Genomic DNA, 20,334 nt, shown 5'->3' with positions numbered 1-20,334 from the left:
ATAATTATCAGTTGGTTTAAAAAATAATAAAACTATTACATGTTAGCCTAAATAGCATTTTATGAAACATTACTATATTTGTAAAGTAGGAGTAGTGGCATTCTTTTACATCTTTACAAACACTTTATTGTCTAGTTTAAAAGACGGTTCCTTTGCCAAACTTCATATCTATAATCATCTGTTGTAATATATTTTGACTGGAGTATGTGAAGAAACTCAGGCCTCATACAGATATTTAGTTGGAAAAGAGGGAAGTATTTTAATAATCTTTTCAAATAGTTGTGGATATTCTTTGATACTACACTAGAACTTGACAAGTGGTAGTTTCATAAAGGTAAGTTGCAATGTAGACTCTGAAACCAAATCAATGAACATTTTGTTACATTAAAATCCACTGGTCTGTCTTGTACTTTGACTGGCTCTTTTACCCAGGTATGATTTTGTACTGTCATGCATTTGTCATTTCAAAAATATTAGTTCATTGAGTTATGCAAATCTTCCAAATGTTAACACATTTCATTATATATCATGTTAACAAATCACATTTTTAATACCACTATTAATCTCATTGGAAAAGCCTTTAAATGTTAACAAACTATTAAGCTCATGATGGTGCACACTAGTTTCCTCAAATTCTAATTTTCACTTGAAAGGTTGCATTTTATGACTGGCAATAAATACTGTCATTTTTCTTAATGTGACAAGTCTGCATAGTCATAGTTTGTCAGTCCATTCTTTGGTGAAACGGTGCTGACGAAAATTGCAGCTAGTCCGGCTCACAACTCGATCCCACATACACTTTTCCTCAAAGACAACCATTATACTGCAGTATGCAGCAGATATGCACACTTCTCATTTTGTCACACAGAATATCAAAACGACATGTATTCAAGGGTCAAGATTTAATTAAATTAATACTTTTTAAACTGCTTCATATTCCTAAGTGAAATGGAGTTTTACTCTTTAAACTACAAGTGTGTGGTGCTGAAAAATCCAATGGCAGCTGATGCCGTTTGTTGCCACTGCATTGTTTTGTGCTGAGGCACCAGCAGTTTTACCTACCACAGCCTTTGCACTACCTGTGCAAATGTCAATACAGTGAAAAAGGCAAATAACTGCAGAGAATAATTATGAAAATTGTTTTGACCTTGTGGACCCCCCCCGCCCGAAAGAGACTCAGTGATTCACAAACCACACTGAGAATTTCTGTTCTAGGCTTGAAGGATACAACAGTGTGAAAAGCAGACAAAAAAATCCCTGCCCTCATGAAGTTTACATTCTAATGGGAAGAGACAAAAAACAACATAATTTGGTAAAATGTTGTTAGTACTTGTAGATAAGTACCAAAGAGAAAAAACATACAGTGAGAACAGAGGGAATACGAATTGTCAGGGAAGGCGTCACTGAGGTGACTTTTGAGTAAAGAACTGGATCAGAGGACGGAGCCAGTCGCAGAGATACTTGGGGGGATCATTCCAGTCCAAGGGAACAGCTAGGTGGAGTGTTTCTCGTACATTTGATGAATGGCAAGGAAACCAAAGAGACTGAAGAAGAGTGGGTGAGGAAGAGAGAAGCAGGGGATGAACTCTGCAAGGTGAGAAAGACAGATCATCTAAGGTCTCGTGGGTCAGTGCTTCTGAAAAACCAGGGGTGTGCACATCACCTGGGGATCTTGTGAAAATGCACATTGTGATTCACAGATGGAGTGGAGTCCTGCAATTCTGCATTTCTAACATTACCAGGTGATGTCATTGCTGTGGTCCTTTTTGAATAGCAATCGTGTAGGTGGTTATAAAGAGTTTGGCTTTTATTCTGAGTGATACAGGAAGCCATTATGGTCTAGCAGAAGAGTGTCATGTGCTGACATATGTTTTAACATGATCAGCCCTACATATTAACACCAGTACCAGGTCTGTAATCCCTTACCCAAAACCGTTGGTAACAGATGTGGGTTGGAATTAAGAAGTTTTTGGATTTTAGAAAGGTAGCATGTCTCATATGTGGTCTGTTTGATAACACGCCAGCAGTCTGAGACGTCACTCTCATCACATGGTGTTTCCTCATTGAAATGAATGGTCACACTCTGTGGGATAAATAACGATAGTAAATATTTGCATATCTGTTCAGGGAGGCTTTGCCATCAAATTTAAAAAACACTTTCAGGGTTAGTCAGACCAAAGTTTCTGCCAAATGAATTATAAAAATACTTTCACTTTTTAAAGCATTTGGATTTTAGAATTAAAAGGTGGGCCTTTGGCACTGTTATACTTTCAGTTACGTGCTCCTCATGTCTCACCACTGCAGGAACTTCTTTAGGACAAATAAGTCTGTTACATGTTCATTTTAGGCCTTTTTGGATGCAACTGTTGGCAAGAGAGACCACAAGCCCCGATCTTTCATTCCCTGGGCTCGCCCCTCAATGGCAGAAAACTAGGTACCTATCAATTTGGAACACAAGTTCTCATTTCCAAAGACTTTTTACATCTTGGCAGCCTATACTGTCATGTGTGCAGTCAAAGCGCAGTTAATTAAAACATGCTGAGCATTTTATTATACCTTGGGACAGTTAGCATGTGCTTAGAATTATCCAACTGTGCTCATTTGTGGTTGACACAGTATCACTTCTCTGACTGACTCTACTTTCTTTCCTGCAGCTGTGAACTGCCTTATTGCACATCTGGCCCACAAAGCAAACTTCTCTGTGTTCTTCAGTCTCTGTGTGTGTGTGTGTGTGTGTGTGTGTGTGTGATAGCAGACACTGAGAGAGACAGACGCTGATTGGGTTTCTCAGAGAAGCCCAGTTTAAAAGAAGTGTATTAGGAAATTTTGATAAGATGAGAATGTTGTGATCTTTTTCCATCTCATGTCAAAGTGCCATCCCTTGGTATCCATGGGGGATTGGTTCTAGAACATCCTCCATCTCCACGTGAATACCAAAATCTGTGGATGCTCAAGTCCCTCATATAAAATGGCATAGTATTTGCTTATAAGCTACACACATCCTCCCATGTACATCAAATCATCTCTAGATTACATATAATACCTAATACAATGTAAATGGTATACAAATGACTACACTGTATTGTTTAGGTAATAATGACAAGAAAGAAGTCTGTACAGGTTTAGTACAGACGCAGCCATCATAGTCTAACTAGTAGTACACATCAGCAACAATGTAACATTTAAGAACATATTTTAGATCCCTAGTTGGTTGACTCTGCAGATGTTGAACCCATGGATACTGTGTAACTAAAGGAGGGTCAACTCTGTTACTAAAAAGAGCACTATCTCTTTACCTCAAAGTTTCATTTAAGGGTTAGTATATCCTGCTTTCTGAATACCTGTCCTCTTGATAAAGCTTGACATTAATGCAAGGCAAGACATTGAAAGGTTGTTGTTGGAATGCTTGCTGACAGAAAACAGGTTGACTCTCATCATTGGGGTGTACTAACTATTCTGTGAATTTGTGTCAAAAAAGAACACATGTTCTGAGAAATACATTCTATTGCATACTCCTAAGCCTGAGAATATGGTGATAGATTCCTTTTCCAAGGGCAAGGATCCAAGTGAGTCACTGCTACAAAACTCTGTTGGTGCGTGGGAAATGCATGGGTTAGTAATAATTTGTCCCAAAGGATGAATAACAACAAGGAGAAAACATTGCAACTTTTCCTTTAAGAAAAGAACAAGGAGGGTATGTACTGTGTCTACTGAAGGAAGTGAGGGGGTTCGAGACAACTTAGTTATAGTTCTTAGGTAACCGGCTAGGAAGATCCCCACCAAAAGTATAGCTTTAGTTAGGTATTTTCTAGAACTTGTATTTATAAAAAATAAAAATTCCCCAGAGAGTTTTCATGTTGTTAAATTTTTTATATTTATAACTTTAAGTGCTCTGGATGGTTAAAACTCTCAATTGCTGGGTGTGGAAACTTTTTGTTCATCAGGTATATTCTTTTTGTGTGTGGTGAAATGTATATACCATATGATATAGTCTGTTAAGGGTGAATTATAAGGACTTCATAAAAATTTATTGCAGTCTAATTTTAGACATGTGAGATGGAGAGAAATCAAGCAGAAGGGTATACTTTATTGCCATTGTGTTTTGTGTATTCTATTTTTTGATGTTATTGAGAGGCTTGGCAGGAGTTAAAGCTCTTAACATTCTCTATCAGAAACCTCGTGGTTAAGTGGGACTGTCTGACAACTTTCTGTTAATATGCCAACATGTTAGGATAAACATTATCAGAAATAATGTTCATTATTTATTTTGCTTTCTTTTAAAGAGAAAATCTCAGAGAAATGGGACTTGTCTAGAAGAAGAAATAGTGGGTTGGAAAATGACAGCACCTACCTTTGAATTGAGTTGAATGACTCAGTTCTTTTGTGTAGCTTTTTGTTTCCAGGAGTACAATGAAAAGATTTGAGGAAGCAAATCTGTAATTCTATCTGAGGTTATACTGTGCGTACTAACCAACTTGGTCTTTACTTTCCATATAGTTAACTGATCTCATTTTTTTCTCTTTCGTTTCCCTGCATTTGTTTAGATTATTGCTTAGAATCACAGAAGGGAATTACAGACAGAATTACAGATTTGCTTTGTGTAGGACTTTGTGTAGTCGACTTGCTCGGTTGACCAAGTTGGTTAGAGGAAATATTGCTTACGTCTTTAATAAAAGGCCAAGTTTGAGTTTTAAAAAGGAGAGCTTTCCAAATTTGATTCACATTTCATTTAGAAGGCTTTGTTGGCCCAAGCTATGGGTCTATGGCGGAGTTGAGTGCTGCTTTTGCAAAATATTTGTTTTGGGGTCTTTGATGAAGTTACATGTAACACTATAGTTGCACAGTCTAAGAAGTTTTTTCCTTATATTAACGGTTCTGGGTCATTATTCTCTTAAGAATTAAAAACAATTATCTTTGGTTTTAAAAATAGTTTATTTCTGAATTATATCATGACACATCCATTTTCAACTTGGAACAGTTTTAAATGACTTTGTTTCTTCTAAGGGTGAATTTAGCTGACCTGATTTGGCCATGATTTTGCAAAGTGAATTTTAATTATCTTAGTTGAAATGCCTCCTTTCCACGTTTTGAAGCATTTTCTAGGAAAGAAGTTTATTCAGGACACGAGTGTACCTAGAAACCTAGCAAAACTCTTTTTGTTTGTTTCCTCGTTAGTTTAGAATCGTGTATGTTATTATGAGCCTTTTGCTTTTTACTGTGAATTTACTGTATTCCACGAAATATATTTATTTTAGAGTAAAAAATTTGGTTGGTTGTTTTCTTTGTGACTTTCAAATATTAACGGTAGTAATTGTTTGGTATTTATTGTGAATTTTATGCCCAGCTTCTTTTATAAGATTATAGTAAAGTAGAGTTTTGTGGTCACCAAGCATCTCATTATTTTGGTGTGCCAAATTTGGCACAGAAACAGAAGCAACAGGTGGAGATTAATCATGAATGGTTTACATTTTCTGATTAAAGCAGCACAGGGAATCTCTTGCCAGTTGGTTGAAAGGTAAGTCTTCATTTGAAGAAAGAAAATGTTACTCTCTTGTCAATAAATGCCATTCTTTTTACAGAAATAAAAATTGTTCATTTTCCAATCAAAGGCAATCTGAAACAAATGTGCTGTAAAACATTAATCACATAGTTTTTGAGTGTTCATACATTATTAGTCTAAACTTCATTTAAAATGCAGCATAGTCCTTTTTGAGAAAATCTATTGTGTAGTTAAAAAGTTGTAAAAGCCATTTTGGTTTGAGTCTAAAACAATAAACAGCTTAAATTTAACATTCTAGGCTGTTCTGGAGTGAACAATTTATGTTTTAAAATAAAAAATTAAGCAGATTTAAATTTCATCATTATATTGTTTTAAACCAATGAATTCATAAGACAACTATATAATGATACACAAAACTACATAATAAAACAAATGAAATAAAACTTTTAGTTTTCAAAGGTCAGTCATTATCAATGACATCCATAGACATTCCGGATGTAAGTAGGATATGGTTGGAGATAGCATTAAGATATACTCAACCATATATATTTTAAGTTAATCTAAACATTCAGAATTTTAGGGTATTTATAAGTAGATTTAATCTTATCAGTCAATAAGTGAACACTTTGAGTACCTCTTAAATAGCCCTAATATTATAAATTACAATATAGCATATAATATCAAAGATACCCTAGATGTATCTTGCTAAGGTTTTTTAAAACGTTGACTAAAGTTGCAGGTATTTTGAAATTTTTTAATATTTAAAGGAAAAATGAATGTCCTTGAAAATGTTAATATTCAGAGAAAAAAGCACTAAAGGAAATTATAGGCACAAAAGTTTAACACTAAGTCTTGCTTAAAACATGCATCTTTGAGTTTATAGAAGGAAGAAAAAATGGTATCATTTTTCATAAAAATAAAATAAGATTTCCTTGATTCCTAATTTTTAGCAATTAACCAAGAGTGAAAGAAAATTTAATTAAGAAGCTGTTCTCTTTTCCATAATGAATGTTTCCCATTCAGCAGATTCAATTAGAACAGGAAGAAGTACGTGAAGACCTCCACAAAGATTCTGAGGAGGAATTCTAAGATTTTAGAAGATGGTGCTTTATTATGTATAAATTTGTCACAAAGCTTGTAGTTGATTAAGCCTCTAAGACTGGAAATATGATTTCTCTGGTAGTATATTAATTTCAAGAGCCCACTCAGAATAATTAGAACTTCCTGTGGTGTTTGTTAAATGAGATTTTTTTCTATGTGAATGTTTCCACGTTTTCCTCTTCTTACAAAGTTAACTTACACTTTTTGTTTTAATAGGTTTTTTTCTCCTTAGCACAAATGTAACATATTCATTGTATAATTTTTTTTAAAAATGACATATAAGAAAAGTAAAAATCACCATCTAGAAAAGGCTTTCTGCTGGTTCTAGGAAAGAATAATACCCCAATGACCTAGAGTATCCATTGTATGTAGTAAGTTAACTTCTCTCCTGTGCTTCTAGAGAAACACTTGTTATCTATCATATATGGGAGAACTGAGAAAATAGTCACTCAAAACATTTTCTGTGTTTTGTGGTTCACATGAGGAACCTGGATAAGAAAGGCGAATCTAGCAATCACTATTGTTATTTAAATTAGTGTATTTTAATTCTAGATCTTTCTAGATCTCTTTCTTCTTGTCCCTCCTGTATGTACACATACACATACTGTGTTTCCCCAAAAATAAGACCTAGCCGGACAGTCAGCTCTAATGCGTCTTTTGGAGCAAAAATGAATATAAGACCCAGTCTTATTTTACTATAATATAAGATCGGGTATAATATAATATAATAATAATATATAATATAATAAATATAATACCAGGTATAATATAATATGATATAATATAATATTAGGTCTTATATAATGTAATGTAGTGTAATATAACGTAACGTAACATAATACCTGGTCTTATATAAGACCGGGTCTTATATTAATTTTTGCTCCAAAAGACGCATTAGAGCTGATTGTCCGGCTCGATCTTATTTTCGGGGAAACAGGGTACATATTCACATACGCAGATACCTTTTCTTTCATTTACAAAAATGCAATTATACTGTGCATACTAACCAACTTAGTCTTTACTTTCCATATAGTTAACTGATCTCATTTTTTTCTTTTGTTTCCTTGAATTTGTTTAGATTTTTGCTTAGAATCACAGAAGAGAATTACAGACAGAACCAGGCTTCTTACTTCTGTGCTTGCTCTGACGTGGAGCTGTCCGTGCACCTTCCCAGGTCTACCACTTGTGACTTTTGAGTCCAGTGCTTTCTCCCTCCTCTGAGTCTTTGCTCCCTCAGATTTGTCTACCTTGCCATTTTGTCTACCTTTGGCCTTCCTGCTACCTGGCTTGTTTTCTCTCACTCTTGAGAACTGACCTGGGCCTGACTATAGTATTCCTCTCAGACAGCTGAATAGTTAATGGGAAGTAAGTACAAAGCAGAGAAAAACACATGGTGTATTACTTATGGATACTCCTTGGAAAACTCAGCCAGATTCCCTCCAGTGCCTGAGTCTCAAGCTTTCCTCAACGTGTCTTTTATTGCATCCACTCTGCACTCTTCAAACACTTCCAGAACGTTCTGGTTTCTGTGTCCTTATTCAGTGTGTTCCTTCTGTTTATAATGTTGTTTTCTCTCTTTATTTCCATTCTCTTTCTCTTAACCATTTTACTTAAAAAAATCTTCTGTCCTTCAGAGCTTTTGTCAGATGATACACCTCTGGTTTGTCTTTCTTGACACTGGCCAACAGTGATTCCTTCTTTTTTTTCCATCCCTTCATCATTTCAGCAAATATTTATTGGGGACCTATTCTTGCCAGGCATTTTGACAAGATGATGGTTTGTAAAACTCTTACTGTGTCTAAGAGTATTATCTAGTACTCATGGTACGTTGTTTGTAAATAATAGTAACCATCTTATTTCCTTACTGCCTTTGAAGGCATCGGCTACATCTGGACCCATCTTGTAACTGAAAGTCTTAGCCATGGAAAGTGGGTAATACATACATTTTTCTGGAATGAATGAAACTTTCTGATATTTCAACATTTCTGTATGGCAGCATAACTTTGGTATTTTATAAAATAATCTTTTATGTAGAATGAAAAGTATTACTGACACTTAAAGGTGATGGATCAATCTTTTAATGGATTTTGTAGGTGTGTACTTACTTTAAACACTCATCCATACCATGCTAAGATTATTTTAAGTGGCTGTCCTTGAGTTTGTTAAGATGAGCTGTCCCTGAGTCATAGCTTGTCTGGCTATCATTCTCTATCATGCTTTAGTGGTGGAAGTCTGTTACATTTATATGCTCAGTCTGGGTGGATTTTCTGACAATCAAAAAGAGGTGATGGGAGCCCTTGAGACTTCTAGGTAGAGACAGATCACAGACATTTGGTGCTGATTGGCCCTTAATAACTTTCTTTGAACAAGCTGAAATGACTTTGAAGGGCTGAACACATGATTTCCTCTCTTTTCTTAGTTAACTTTTGTATCTCTTCTATAGATGAAATGTATCTTATCCCACCTTACCCCATTTCCTAGCATGGTTTAAAACAGTTGTTCTCAAAGTATGGTCTGGGAGCCCCTGAGGGTCCCCAGAATTTTTCAGTTTCCGCAAAGCCAAACTGTTTTAATAATAATAAGACATTATTTGCCTTTTCACTCTCATTCTTTCACAAGTGTCTAGTTTAATCTTTCAGCAGGTACATGGCACATGATATCACAACAGGTTAAATACAAAAGCAGATATGAGAATCTGGCTGTCTTCAATTACACCAGACATTAAAAAGATTTGCAAAATATAAAACAAATTTTTTGTTTTAAAAAAACATTTGTTTTTCATAAGTGTTATATTGAGATAAAATGGGTTTATTTTTAATAAATTAACAAATAAGAGTCCTCAGTTTTAATTTCTAATGTGGTTAATAGTGATAGATATTTAAAGCTCTTCGTAATCCAGATTTTTGAAATAAAGTTTGAAAGCTGCTTGTTTAAAAGATTTCAAATATTTAAAAGAACAGATTTTCTAACAGATTAAAAGGTGTCCTTTTGATGTAGTCACAATATCTTCAAACTGGAATATATCAGAATTGATTCTATCAGTTTCCAATTGTTGGGCTCTTAGGTTGGATCCATTTTTTTAGTTTTAATTGTAATGTCGCAGTAGCATTCTTCTATATTGGTATTTTCTTAATAACTTTATTATTTTACAATACATTTCTAGAAATAGGACTGCAGGGCCAAAAAAGATATGCACACGGAACTGAGATGATCTGTTACATAAATTCAGGGGGCAAATGTGCTGCCATTTTTTTCCTATTAATTCATGTCCAATTATCAGGGAACTCAGTATCTTCCTCATTAGGCAGTCTCCTCCTTCAAGCTTGAACTCCCAGGAGGCTTGCTCAGTCCTGAAGTGGTCCCATCCTTTTCCAAATGCCAGAAGAAAGACAACTGTAGTATAATAGAACACTATCTTCCTTCTCTTGATCATTTTCTGTCAGTGTCAAAGACCAACCCTGTATCGTTTGTTGGTAGTTCCTTGTCTGACTGCTGCTAGGATGCTGTTTCTGGTCAGACTTGGCCCAGGTCACAGTAGTGACCCCAATTGGAGGTCAAGATTGTGGTTTGTTAGTTCGCAGTCTTATATACAATTCAGTGTGCCAGGGAAGCTGAAGTCAGAGAGCCTTCTGACATCTGCCTCATGCTTGGCCACAATCTTTCCTACCTAATAAACCATAAGCCCTTTGAGTGACCCTAGATCACTAGTTTCACTTAATCCATCTCAAGGTCATTTGATTTCAGGAGTGTCTCTACCTTTTCTTGCCAGTGGAGCTGGTTTGGACTGTGAGTTTCTTGTATGACAGAACTCCCTAACTTTGAATCTGAGGAATCAAAGACTAGGGTAATGTTTCTTCCCTTCCTGAAGGATTTAGGGTACTGGATAATTGGTCTCCCTGATTCTAGCAACTAATTCTGCATATCAAGATGCTGAGAGATGGTTTTTCGAAGCCATCCAACTTCTCCTTCCCAGTGGGCCCTTTGCCCTGAGTCCAAAAGACACTGGTGCCTACCCTTTGCCTAACTTGATCAACAAAAAGATCCATGCCAAGGTGACCTAACATCTCTACTCCTAAACATAAGAAAGATTCATAATTTTTAAATACTCTCCTTCAAAGAGTATTTCACTTAAGTTCTGCTTTCACAGATGCCTGTATTACACACTTTTAAAGGCTTACATGTTATGTGTCACCAATTGTTCTCCACAGAGTTTGTGCCAGTTTACACTTCGATCAGCAAAAAATGGATTGCTAGGAAAAGACTTATAAAACCCAATGTATGCTCTTAAATGAGTAATTAGATTTTTTTTTAATATTAAAGGAAATTCAAACTTTTCTCGAAATATTTCTCGATTTTTTTGCTGAATACTCTTTTTATTTGGCCACATAATTGTGATCTATAGCGTTTTGAGTAATATCTTCTGTAATAGAGTAGGTGTATAGGGACGAACAAAATAAAGGACTGCACAGCTGAAATCATTGACAATGGCTCACAGCTACTACAGTACTGTCATTGTGTGTTTAAAATTACTTTTGGTGAAGGCAGGAGAGGGTACTTATTTACTAAAGATCTCCTAAGTACAAGGTGCTTTATGAATGATACCCAATTTAATCCTCACAAAAAACCTGTGTTGTTACTATTCCCATTTTAAATGATACGGTTATTCCATTTTATAGATAAATTAAGATTCAGAGAGATGGCAAATTTCCAAAAGTCACACAGCAAGTAAAGGTTGATGTTCCCCTAAGAAAGCCCTCTAGGACTAGATACTCAGTTCACCAGGTACCTTCTCCAAAGTGAAAGCAATCTGCAGGAGGGCCTCACTGCTCATCGCTACAGGCTTTGCACAAGGTTTGCAAGGAGTTAGGGCCACCTACAAAGTTAGAGGGTAGAGTCGTGAAGACTTCCCTCACTTCTGACACCAACTGCAAATTGGAGGGAGTTCCTCCAAAGCACCCTCAGTTTCGATAATTTGCTAAAACTCACGGAACTCACTAAACTCTATTGTACTCACAGTCATGATTTATTGTAGAGAAAGGATACTGATTGAGTGAGATCAGCCAAACAAGATGCCTGTAAGGTAGGGTCCAGGAGAAGTACAGAATGTGAAGCTTTCCTCTCCAAGGAGTCAGGCTGCATATTCTTCCAGAATTGATGTGTGTCAGTACACACAGAGTGTTTCCAACCAAGGAAGCTCTCCCAAGGCTTGAGTGCAGAGTTTTTTTATTGGGGCTTCATTATGTAGACATGGTTGATTAATTGCCCACGTGGTTGATCTCAGTCCCCAGGTTGACTGATACTGTGTGACCCAAGCCCCATTCTAAGTCATATTGTCGCTCTCTGGCTAGCCTGAGGTGCCCTGGCGAAATTACCTCCTACCGTGTTTCCCCAAAAGTAAGACCTAGCCAGACAATCAGCTCTAATGCGTCTTTTGGAGCAAAAATTAACATAAAACCTGGTTTTATTTTACTATAATGTAAGACTGGGTATAGTATAGTATAGTTTAATATAATGTAATATAATATAACATAATATAATACTGGGTAATATATTATGACATGATATGATATAATATAATACTGGATATAATATAATATAAATAAGACCGGGATAATATAATATAATATAATATAATATAATATAATATAATACCTGGTGTAATATAATATAATTAATAGCGGGTCTTATATTAATTTTTGCTCCAAAAGACGCATTATAGTTGATTGTCCCACTAGGTCTTATTTTGGGGGAAACAACAGTAGGAGCTGAGGGCAAAAACCAAACCTCTTAGGGCAAAATTAAATTCTTTACACCTGGTCCCAACCAGGTTGAGTGCCTTCCCCCTACCTGGCCACACCGGTGTCTTCTACATGGTGGGTTAGGAAGTGCCTCGTATTGGGAGCTTATGCTCTTTGGACCTTGGCAATAAGGCCAAGACACAGGTGGAATATGGGTGATTTCCAAGACAGTAAATGTACATTCTCCTGTTAACCTCTGAACTGCTTTAGGATAGCATTCATTATGTCATCAATGAAATCATAAAATGATTTGAGTGGTTACAGTCAAAACTTTTCTAGTATTAAAAGTGTATAATTGAGTTAATTATAATTACTAAGACAAACCTCGATATAATTAACCCCACTCCCCAAACACACACCCTAGCAAAGTAAATATCTACAGAGGGTGCCAAAAAAATGTATACACAATTTAAGAAAGGAAAAAACTGTATTAAAATTGTAATACTCAATATGTACCAATAAAAGATGAATACAAGTCACGTGTATACATTTCTTGGCACCCCCAGTATATGTATATATCACTGAATTAAGGTCATATTTCATCCTTGCTTTATATCATTACTAAGCAAGTTCATCTGAGTTGGCAGTTTTCCTAAATAATTGCTCATTCATATACAGTTAGTCCTCATTAGTCACAATTCTGTATTTGCATGTTTGCTTACTTGCTGGCATTTATTTGTAACCCTAAAATAAATACCTGTGACATTTCATGGTCATTTGCCAATGATCACAAAGAGGCAAAATATTTGAGTTGCATAACCTGCGTACTCCCAGCTGAGGTCAAACAAGGTGACTCTGCCTTTGTTTCAGCTCTCATACTATAAACACGTGTCCTCTTCATAGTCTATTTAGTGCCGTGTTTCATTTTTGCATGTACGTGGTTTTTTTATTGGTGATTCTGTTGTTTAAAATGCCCCCCAAGCATAGTGTCAATGTGCCTTCCGGTGTTCTAAGCACAAGGCTGTGATGTTTGTTATGGAGAAAATAACACGTATTAGATGAGCTTCATTGTGGCAGGAGTTACAGTGCTGCTGGCTTTGAGTTCAGTGTTAATGAGTCAACAGTACATACTAAATATAATAAGATATCTTTAAATAGAAACACACATGAAACAAAATTGTGTATTGATTGGTTGATGAAAATGTGGCCAGAGGCACACAGGAACCTAATCTTGTGTTTCCCCTAGGAGCAGTGTGGTTCAGAATTCAGTAATTCACTGTTCAAGGTGACTTGATAGAATATAAATCCTGCAAATAATGAGAGTCAACATTATTTGCTCATTCCTTCATTCAGTATTCATTTACTCATGTCATCTTTTGTTCCTTCTCTAAGAAAACATAATTGAACACTTCTGTTGGGTGCCAAGCAATTTCTACATGACTGACTTACACTTTCCCTTTTGTGTTCTTGTGCCCCTTTGTAGTAGTCTTGCTGTAGCCCTCTGATTCTGTTTGTGTGGTTTATGATAACACGTCATAAATGAAATGTAAGATTGTGTTTAAAGGTTGGGAGTTGGGGGCTGAATGTTTTGGGTCTATGACTATTTTTACTTTTAACTACATGTGTTAGATTCAGCCTTCCCAATAAACTTCCCAAGAATTGTCTTGCTTCCTTGGAGACCAAGATTTTTAGCATCAAATTCCTTAAGGGATTCTTGTTGGATGCCAGCAGAGCCAGGTGATGTGATGTGGCTTGCCATATCTTCCTACGCCAAAATGCTATGTCTGCTAGTTTGGCTACATAGTCTTGCAGGCAGAGCTTATGGCTGGCAATACTTTGCTTTCTCTGATTCCCCCTCACGTATTTATATGTCCATCTCTTTCCACTTCCTCTTCACACTGTCTCCTACATCTGCACTCAAGCAGAGTGTGGGAGAATGGACTTGAAGAACAGATGTTTACCTCATGTTCTTTGAGGCTCCCTGGATACACTCTCTTTCATTGAAGTGTTTCTCATTTCCTGGTTTTGATTGTCCAGGATGTATGAGGACTAAGAGCTGTAACTTGCTGCTCTTCTCTCCTGATGTTAGTAAAACCAATTACACTAGAATCCCCCAAATGTAATGGGGGGAAATATAGAAATACCTTTCTGAAGATTAAAATTGTTACCTGGTCAATTTGAAAAAGAAAAATTCCAATGACTTCAGGGAACTTTCAATGAAATAATCATAGATTTAAGCCCAAAGAAACAGAGACATTGTTGGCAATTATTATGTCAGTAATTGTTAAGAAATGAGTGCCAGCAGTAAAAATTAACCTTGATATTTTTCTTTGATAAGTAGTTAAATAAATACAGTAACTTTATTTGAACATCTTTGAAACTGTAATTCAAGAAAGTGAGGACTAAGACTACAAAAAAATTCCTTTGAATGGCCGTTAGTGCCTAGCACAACGCCGAGGACAAATGGGCCTCAACAAATACTTATTAAATGAATTAATGATTAGATTATCTCATTTAAAATATAAATATTCAATAATGCTAATTTGATGTTTATTCTTTCAGATACAGATGAATATAGACCTCCTGTTTGGAAATCTTACTGTAAGTACACAAATAATTTTAAATTGGGAGGTGTTGTAGTGCTTTATAAGTAATATAAAAATATTAGAATCATTAGATATGAAGAGTCATTTCATTTTGTGCCCGTTATTGAAAAATTCACAACAGGATTTGGGAATAGCATAGAAGTAATCATGGAAAACAGGAGTGTTTCCACAAAGTCTGTATATGGTTTGCATATCTCGAATACATTTCATTCCTCTGAGCTTGCCTAGAATGGAACCTGAGACCACTTGTTGACAATGGCTGATAAAATCAATGTAATGAGAAGCTAACTAACTTCTCAGTTATCTGACTTCTCATTAGTTATCATTAGAAGCTATCTAACTATTCTCAGATCCTGATTCTTTATATATGAAATGAATGTCAGTGATAATAAGTAAGGAGGCTGTCTTGATAGAAAGAATAGGTAAAAAGAGGCAAAAGAAAGTAGTCTTTTTTAAAAATTTCCTTCTCAAATATAAGAGAGACATTTGAGTTTTATATTGCTCTTTAAACTTTGCATTAGAATAGACATTTCTTCAAAAGAGTCTAGGTTCTTAGTTCTTTATGTTTTCTTTCTCGTTTCCTAGAGAATATTACTGCATTTTGCCGTGTATAATATGCTCCTGTATATAATGCACACCCACGTTTTTGGCCCAAATTTTCAGGGGGAAAAAATAATCTTTCGTTTTAGTTTTTTTATTTCAAATTTTTATTTGTTTACAGTTAGGTACTTGTATTTTGTATTATAAAGGAATTTTAACGTTTATTTTTTTAACATACTATGGTAGAAGAAATTTTATGTAACAAATAATTATAAAACACAAGAACAGATACAAGGTACAAGAAATTTTATGTTAAAAATTATCAATATTTACGCACCATAGAAGGCCAAGAACCTTGTGGTTGCAAGTTTAACAAAACTTGTCGTAAGTTCAACAAAACCGATAATCGTATTCCAGGGTATTATTTTGCATATGGATATCGTTATTGATTTCTAGAGTTACACTTTTATCTCATAAACATAAATAAAATAATAAAAACATTTATATAGATATGGAATTAGTACTGCCCATGTATAATGCACATCCTTATTTTTCCCTCACAAATTTGGGCAAAAAAGTCTTCATCATACACAGCAAAATATGGTGTTTCATCAGTGAAAAATATTTCAGATTTTTAAAAAATGCAAATAGGGTTGATGTAATCAAAGTAGTTTTTAAAAATCCATGAATACACTATTGTAGAAATCAGTGCTGCTTTTGTTTATTGTCTGTAGAGTTGAATAAGCAATCTAAGAAACCTGTACTTTACATATAGATTATTAACATCTTATAAATGTTGAGTTATTCTCAATTTTGATATTTGTAAGTTTTTTAAAAATTTGCTGACTGAAGGAGCAGCAATTCAGATTCTTGTTAGTTTTATGTTCCAAGAACAACAGAGAGTTTTATTTTAATAGGTTGCTACTTTGGGCTATCTATAGTAAGCAAAATATGAACAATTTCTAAAAATATTGCCATAGATGCATTTTCCACCACTCCCACTGCTGCCTTTTTGTTTCTTGGGAGTATAGTTCAAGAAAGTATAAAAATGACTAATGTTCTTTATCTCTTAAAGATTTTGTCTCGTAATCTCATTGGCAGGAAGCCTATTTAAAATTCTTTTCTGCATTTTCTGGTTTTCAATTTATCTTTGTTCCCTTTGCTCTGACTTGTGTCTTGCACATTTTTTATGTCAGAGCATTTATGAAGCCTCAGGTCGTTATTGAATCATGGTGACGATGTTTTCCCTCTGAGGAATATTGATAACTAAATGTAGTATATGCAATTTATATTTTCTGTATCTTCATATGTCTTACTGTAGCTACCATTTAAAAATGGCCTATTTCTATTTTTGGTGAAATACTGCAACTGAGTTCTATAGTTTCTTTTATTGACTTCAGTACCTGAGATTCCTTCCCCCTCCATCATTTTAATAGTAGAAACAGGTAGGAAATTATTAGAATAAACTTTATCTCCTGACTATCAAATGAAAAAATTTGCACTTCAAGGGAATTTTATGATTAAACCACTAAAGCCAAGTAGAAAAGTCCATTTTTAAAATTGGTCATTTGAATATTTTTGTACGATAATCATGATGTTGTCTTCAAGAATTTGAATATGTACAAATTTTAACTAATAAGTAAACATATAAAGATTGCATTTTAACATTGAAGTAATTGTTGTGATCATACAGATTTGTAAATGTGTTTGTCAAAGTTCTGATCCTAGAAAAAACCTGTGATTTAGGTTAAGTTTTTTAATTTACTTTTTGTTTTGTCTTTGCCACTATCAGACAATTTAACAGTTTATATTTAGCTAGCTGTAAATAATCTCCAGTGAGGTATTTACTTAATAGTTCCTTAAGAGGTTACCTGTTCAGGCATCTGTGCATTTTAAAAGGAAATATTTTAAATATGTCAAGCCCATGCCATTCTATTTCATCTATAGAGATTAGAATTATAAGTAACTGGGGTAGTAAGCCCTGCCCAGTGCCCTTAATAATTGAGCCATGACAGTTTGCTTAATTCTGAGCCAGACCTATATGTGTCTTGTTTGAAGTTGATAATTGGCAATAAATTCTACAACAGTCTTTGGGACTGACAAATCATAATGCAGTCATCATTTTCTCTGTGATGTGAATCACATTTTTGTCATTAAAAATATTTCTCACAATAGTAATAAAATCTAAATGGATTGAGATTTTTAAAAAGTGAGGTATGTCAGTCCACGTAAGGAGGTAAAAGCAGATGAAAGCTATTCAAAATGAGCTGATTGTTAACTTATATTCTGTATTACATCTATAAAACTAAAGGGGACAATTAAAGTTTAATGTCAAAAGTTGCAACATATTAGGGTTTTTTGTTTGTTTTTTCTGCCTTCAGCATGGTGGGATCTGAATGGCTTTCTTTGCACAGTGAGATTTCTATAAGAAACTAATTTTCACTATGATTCTGTAAGAAACTTATGTATCCACACCACTGTTCTGCTTTCCAGTTTTGGTTCTGATAAGCTTGTGAAAACTAAATTTTAAAACCTTGTAAATACAAACCAATGGTAAAATAGAATTAGCAAGAAGTGTAAGTTGAGGACTCTCTTTAAACAAATACCATTTTGTTGCTTTTCGATACATATGCTTGAATTAAACCAGGGACCTAATAATATGTAATAAATGAAGCAAGTGAGCCAGGTGGGAACTGTGGGGAAATTAGAGCATAAATAGATGCCCAGTCTGTAGGGACTAGCTCATAATTAGCTCCCTTTATTGTGCTCATTCATGTAAAACTCTGGGTCCGATGTCCCATTTTCTGATTTTTCAAGAGAAGCTAGAATTATCTTTTGCTTTTGTTGTTGATATTAAATCTCTTAATTTTAAATGTTAAAAAGAAATTCAAATTTAGAAAACAGCAAACCAAACACATGTGAGCCAGTTTTGACTTCAAGAGACCAACTTGTGATCTCTGAACTTGATTAAAAATGTGTTGTCTCTAGGCACTGAGAAATTCATTAAGTATATAAGCATTGACACCTCTGAGGTGATTGAAAAATGTTAAGTGCTTTAATCATATATCTTTCTCACTTAATAATTTTGCTGTTAATTTTTGGTGAATCAGTTAATAATTGCAATTTAAATTTTGGCTGAGTTCCAGTTTAAATTACCAAAAATTCTAAATTCAGAAGGCCTGAATTAATTAGTCTTTATTACTATGTATAGTTTTTAAATGGTCCTTTTGATACGTGTTCCCTGAATTCATGTTATATTCAGTTACACAATGTCCAAATAACATATTTATTTGAAATTAGTCTTAAAGATAGACTAACCATTGGTAGCCAATGAGGAGGCATTTGTCTAAAAATTACTCCTTTCCATGAACAGAAGTGTACCCTTTGAAACTAATAAAAACAAAGGCTAAAATTCTCATGTGACAATATTGTCACTCCTTTTTTCATGCTGGTTTATCTTAATGTATGCTTACTGAATAGGTAAATATTACTGATGATAAGTAAATAGTACAGTATTTGTGCATTGAATGAAAATCAACATTTTACTTTCTCTAGTAACTTCTAATGTCCTTTCTGACTAGCATTCAGTTAGCATAATTGAGTTTCCATAGGTAGCAGTACTTTCCAAAGCATTTTTTGACAAAGGAAAACAATTGATCTTTTGAGAATAATTAAAAAAGAAATATGAGTTGAATTTTCATATCTTAGAATTATAGCTACCAATGTGGAGGAATGGACCTGAAGAATCCTCCTTTTTTGCAAATCATGTTTTGGCTTTTCTTAGGAGGATGGAGATTTACAAATATCTCTGGGCGATATACACGTACTCTAACTATCAGGGCCAGACAAATTTGGTCTTAGTGCTCCTTTTTTTCCCTTCCCCACCTCAGAATTACTCTCCTCATACCATGTCTTTAAACCATAAAAATAATTTTGAAAAACTTACAATAAAATATGGTTATCTTATAATAAAATATGGCTATCTGTTTAATGAGCTGCCTTTTTCCGGGATTTTAGCAACCAGAAGGCAAAGGAATACATTTCTGTCAGTAGAATTTTAAACATTACTAAACGACAAAGGGGCTTTGTTTAATTTTTTTATTTTTAAACAGTAAAGCTATATCTTCTCAGTACCTTTTAAATTATAGTATTACCATGGTATTGTTTTGGTGATGAACTCAAGTTGCATTCTGGTAACCAAATATTATTGTAAAGAAATTTTTGTATTAATATCACTTACCAATATATAATCATAACTAGTTTTTATTGAGTGTTTATTTTGTGCCAATGACTATTTTAAGCCTTTTACATATAGTAAGTTATTTAATTCTTTCAGTATTCCATGAAGTAGAAACTGTTTTTATTTTACAAATGAAGAAAACTGAGGCTCAGTATGCAGAATTAGTGGCAGAACCCTAATGTTCACACCCCAGGTGGTCTGGTTCAAGAGTTCACATTCTTAGCTGCAATTCTGTATTGCCTTTACATAGCAATAGAGAACAATGGTGTGTGTCTGTCTGTTCTCAGTGTATATATTGTATGTATATACATACACACATACATGTATAGTCTAATTATACATGTGTATATATATAATCTAATTCTATATTTATATTTGTTCCTACATATGACTGACTATGATCAGAAGTGGAGTCTATATAGATATCCAGTTAAAATCTGAGTCATTTATTATCTGGGTAGTTTGATATTATGTTGACAAATATGTACGTATTTAAACACAGTGTTAACTTCAGTTCAATTATATGTGATTATATATGTAGAAATACAGAACAAATTCCCTCCAAGAGATAAGTTTAAATATACATAGACACACTTTCTCTGACAACTG

General features: G+C 34.5%; 1 protein-coding gene across 3 annotated transcripts in view; it reads left to right on the top strand.

The window, feature by feature from the left end:
* The window catches only part of CHN1 (chimerin 1), a 171,924-nt gene that overhangs the window by 33,390 nt on the left and 118,200 nt on the right, over positions 1-20,334 (top strand). For 2 of the 3 annotated variants that reach the window (XM_081052386.1, XM_081052388.1), the window contains exon 3: positions 14,902-14,940. In XM_081052386.1, coding sequence (XP_080908512.1) covers positions 14,902-14,940 — 39 coding nt within the window. Of the gene's footprint in view, positions 1-3,592; positions 3,695-14,901; positions 14,941-20,334 lie in introns of those variants that run through there. The other variant, XM_081052390.1, reaches the window with a different exon arrangement.

The sequence above is a fragment of the Rhinolophus hipposideros genome (assembly GCF_964194185.1).
Source record: "Rhinolophus hipposideros genome assembly, chromosome: 6".
NCBI lineage: Eukaryota > Metazoa > Chordata > Mammalia > Chiroptera > Rhinolophidae > Rhinolophus > Rhinolophus hipposideros.
This window is presented reverse-complemented; position numbering and strand designations above follow the sequence as displayed.